The sequence below is a fragment of the Myotis davidii genome, unplaced genomic scaffold, assembly GCF_000327345.1.
Source record: "Myotis davidii unplaced genomic scaffold, ASM32734v1 scaffold356, whole genome shotgun sequence".
Classification (NCBI taxonomy): Eukaryota; Metazoa; Chordata; class Mammalia; order Chiroptera; family Vespertilionidae; genus Myotis; species Myotis davidii.
In genome coordinates this window covers 631,920-635,340 of record NW_006288188.1, presented here as the reverse complement: position 1 = coordinate 635,340, position 3,421 = coordinate 631,920, and the positions used below count along the sequence as shown (strand labels likewise).

At 38.9% G+C, this 3,421-nt stretch overlaps 1 protein-coding gene across 1 annotated transcript in view; it reads left to right on the top strand.

Moving 5' to 3' along the window:
- The window catches only part of IBSP (integrin binding sialoprotein), a 16,648-nt gene that overhangs the window by 3,798 nt on the left and 9,429 nt on the right, over positions 1–3,421 (top strand). Inside the window, exon 5 of the mRNA XM_006760060.2 lies at positions 3,368–3,421. Coding sequence (XP_006760123.1) covers positions 3,368–3,421 — 54 coding nt within the window. The remainder of the gene's footprint in view (positions 1–3,367) is intronic.

The following is a 3,421-nucleotide window of genomic DNA, read 5'->3' as shown; positions in this document are numbered from 1 at the left end:
TTTATATTTGTGTTCCAATTAAAATATTTATACTGAAATGATATTAGGGAAAGTTTTATTTTCCACTGACAGACTCTAAGTATATCGTTAATATACAAAATTTCCACAAATTATCTGCAAATTGGTCCATCTCAACTAATTAAGAATATGAAAGTAAGATAGGTGTTTTTTTAAAAAAAGAATCCAATAAAATATATCTCCCCATTTAACACTCTTACATAGTATTTATGATATACTTTTCTATTTTGCAGTTTGACTTTCAAGACTTTTTTCTTATGTCTACTTGTATATTTTTCATTGCTCTTTATTATTTATTCTCTTAAGTCTATTACTTATTGCTCAGATTGTCACTCCACAATGGATTTAGCTGTATTGACTTTGAAATTTGTGTTTTATTTGAACAAATCTACTTATATATAATTATTTCTAAAATACCAACTTGTATGAAACATGCTATAGTGATTGCAAAGCTATTAACAGTCTACCATAACTTACCTATTGGTGTGCTATAGACATGAAAGTATAAATAAGGTCACATCTTAAGCATTTTTAATTGAAGAAATTGCTTTTTTATGATTTTTATGATTCAATTGATAATTGATTAGTATGTGAACTCTTTGAGGGCAAGAACATTATCTTATATTTCTCATTAGGGGCTCAGTGCACGAAATTTGTGCACTCGGGGCAAGGGGTCCCTCAGCTAGGCCTGCACCCTCTCACAGTCCAGGAGCCCTCAGGGGATGTCCGACTGACAGTTGGACATCCTTAGCTCTGCCGCAGAGGCAGGAGAGGCTCCTGCCACTGCTGCTGCAGTCACCAGCCATGAGCCCGGCTTCTGGCTTAGCAGCACCCCCCCTGTGGGAGCACACTGACCACCAGAGGGCAGCTCCTGCGTTGAGCAAGATCAGGCCAAAATTGGCTCTCCGACATCCCCTGAGGGGTCCCGGATTGCGAGAGGTCACAGCCCAGGCCGAGGGACCCCACGGGAGTATAATCAGGGCCAGGGAGGGACACGGGGCCCCTGAAGGGTCCCAGATTGCGAGAGGTCACAGCCCAGGCCGAGGAACCCCACGGGAATATAATCAGGGCTGGGGAGGGACTTGGGGGGTTGGCCAGCTGGGGAGGGACTGCAGGAGGGCTCCAGGGAGTGTTCTGCCCGTCTCACTTCGCACTAGAGGCCTGGTGCATGAATTTGTGTACCAGTGGGGTCCCTCGGCCTGGCATGCGGGATTGGGCTGAAATCAGCTTTCTGACATCCCCTGAGGGGTCCCAGATTTCGAGAGGACACAGGCTAGGCCGAGGGACCCCACTGGTGCACGGCTGGGGTCAGGAAGGGATGTGGGAGGTTGGCCAACTGGGGAGGGATTGCAGGAGGGCTCCATGGCATGTCTGGCCTGTTTTGCTCAGTCCTGATTGGCCAGACCCCAGCAGCAAGCTAACCTACCAGTTAGAGAGTCTGCCCCTTGGTGGTCAGTGAACATCATAGTGAGTGGTTGAGCGGCCTTAGCATAGCATTAGCATATTATGTTTTGATTGGTTGAATGGATGACTGGATAACTAGACACAGCATATTAGGCTTTTATTATATAGGATATTGAACTCATCTCAGCTATCCCAGTGCTCAATACAGAGAAACTGTCCATATTTCCAACCTCATCTCTTGTTATGATCCTCATTCTCAGTACAATGCCTGGAATGTATACTTGGGAATTGAATAGGTGGAGTGACAGAAGTTAGAAGGAGTAATGGTTAAAATATATATATATATACTTTTGGAAAGTCCATAGGATTTAGCGACAAATTATAATAGGAATAAATGAAAGATAGGAAATGAAGGAAAAGCCCAGGCTTCAAGGCATTACATTCAGTTTTACAATTGTTCTCACTGTAGATATTAATTGAAGAGGATGTGTTTGGGCTAGGAATAAAGCTAGACATGAGAAAGTTTGGAAAATGATGAAACACTCCCACTGAAGCAAAATATGCTGTCCTCTCTATATAATTTAACTAACAAATAAAAGTAGTTCAAATATAATATCTTTCTTTATTTACTCTCTGGGCTGGGAAAAGAACAACCATTGAGGTCATGGCAGTGGAAGAGCAGGTCTAAGTATTCTCTTTTCCACCCAAGGTTATTCTTGGCTCAAGGGGACAAGCATTCCCTTTCCTTGGGTGGAAGGTGTGGCCACCTGAGGAATAAGCCAGGTAGGATGGCCCTGAGTAGGATTGGATCCGGACTGTTTCCTAAAATCCAATTTCTATACCTGGAGGTTCTTCTGCAGCTATATTGTCTAAGGCCCATGAAGTTTAACTGAGTCAGAATCCAGATTAACGTTTGCAAAGTAGAAAATGACAGAATCTTAAGTTGGGTATCCATTTATATACCTGCTGCCATTAAAAGTTATGGCACAGAAAGAAGGAAACTTCAATTAGATTAAAACTGGGAGAAAGATGAAGAATCTCCTCAACTGTCTTTAAGGCTCTGAAAGCAAAAGTTTAGATTTGCATTTTCCTTTAAAAAGTAGCAAAGCTCATTAATTTATAATTATATTTGTATATCAGGTTCCTTGGTTCAATTTATTCTCATTCAATATTGAGCTCTGTAGAGGGATGGTACTCTAAAATCTTGTAAATGAATTAATTTTTCTCTTACATAACTTTCAATATACAGGGTGGCCAAAATAGGTTTACAGCTGTGAGTATGAAAGAGAGATTATTTTTATATTATTATTTATTTATTATTATATTATTTTTATATTGCAACTATAAACCTACTTTTGCCCATCCCTGTATACTAATACATATTACAATTTTAGATATTAGTTTTATATAGAAAGATAATAAAAATTATATGCAAATTTAATTTCAAGTCAAATTCTAATTTAAACTCACCAGGAAAATGAATTACTTAAGAGAATCATTTTACTAGCATAATAAACCTAATCATCACTTTATTCATAATTTATTTATTTATAAAGAAAATAATGTGATCTACACCTAGTCCAAGATTTGCCTTGAACTGGTTGATGTCACGACCATTCTGGGCTTCAGATTCCTTCTTTGTAAAAAAAAAGAAATTGGACCAGATAATCCTCTTGGTCTCTTAGAGCTAAGCAATTTTGTGATTCATTGCTCTAGTTTTTACGTACAAAGTGTTTTTAACAGGTTGTCTCTGCTTTGAGGGTAAAAATGGAATATCTCATACACATCTTGATCATTGTAAAATACCTTTTCCTCTCTAACCTCATTTTATTTGTCCCCAATCTCCTCCTATCTTTTTCACATTTCATGAGAACTGTTCTAAACAAATACATGTAAATCTACATATATAATCACATGTGTATGAATTCACGTGTACTTTTTTTAGAACAGTGACTCATCTGAAGAAAATGGAGATGGTGATAGCTCAGAAGAGGAGGAA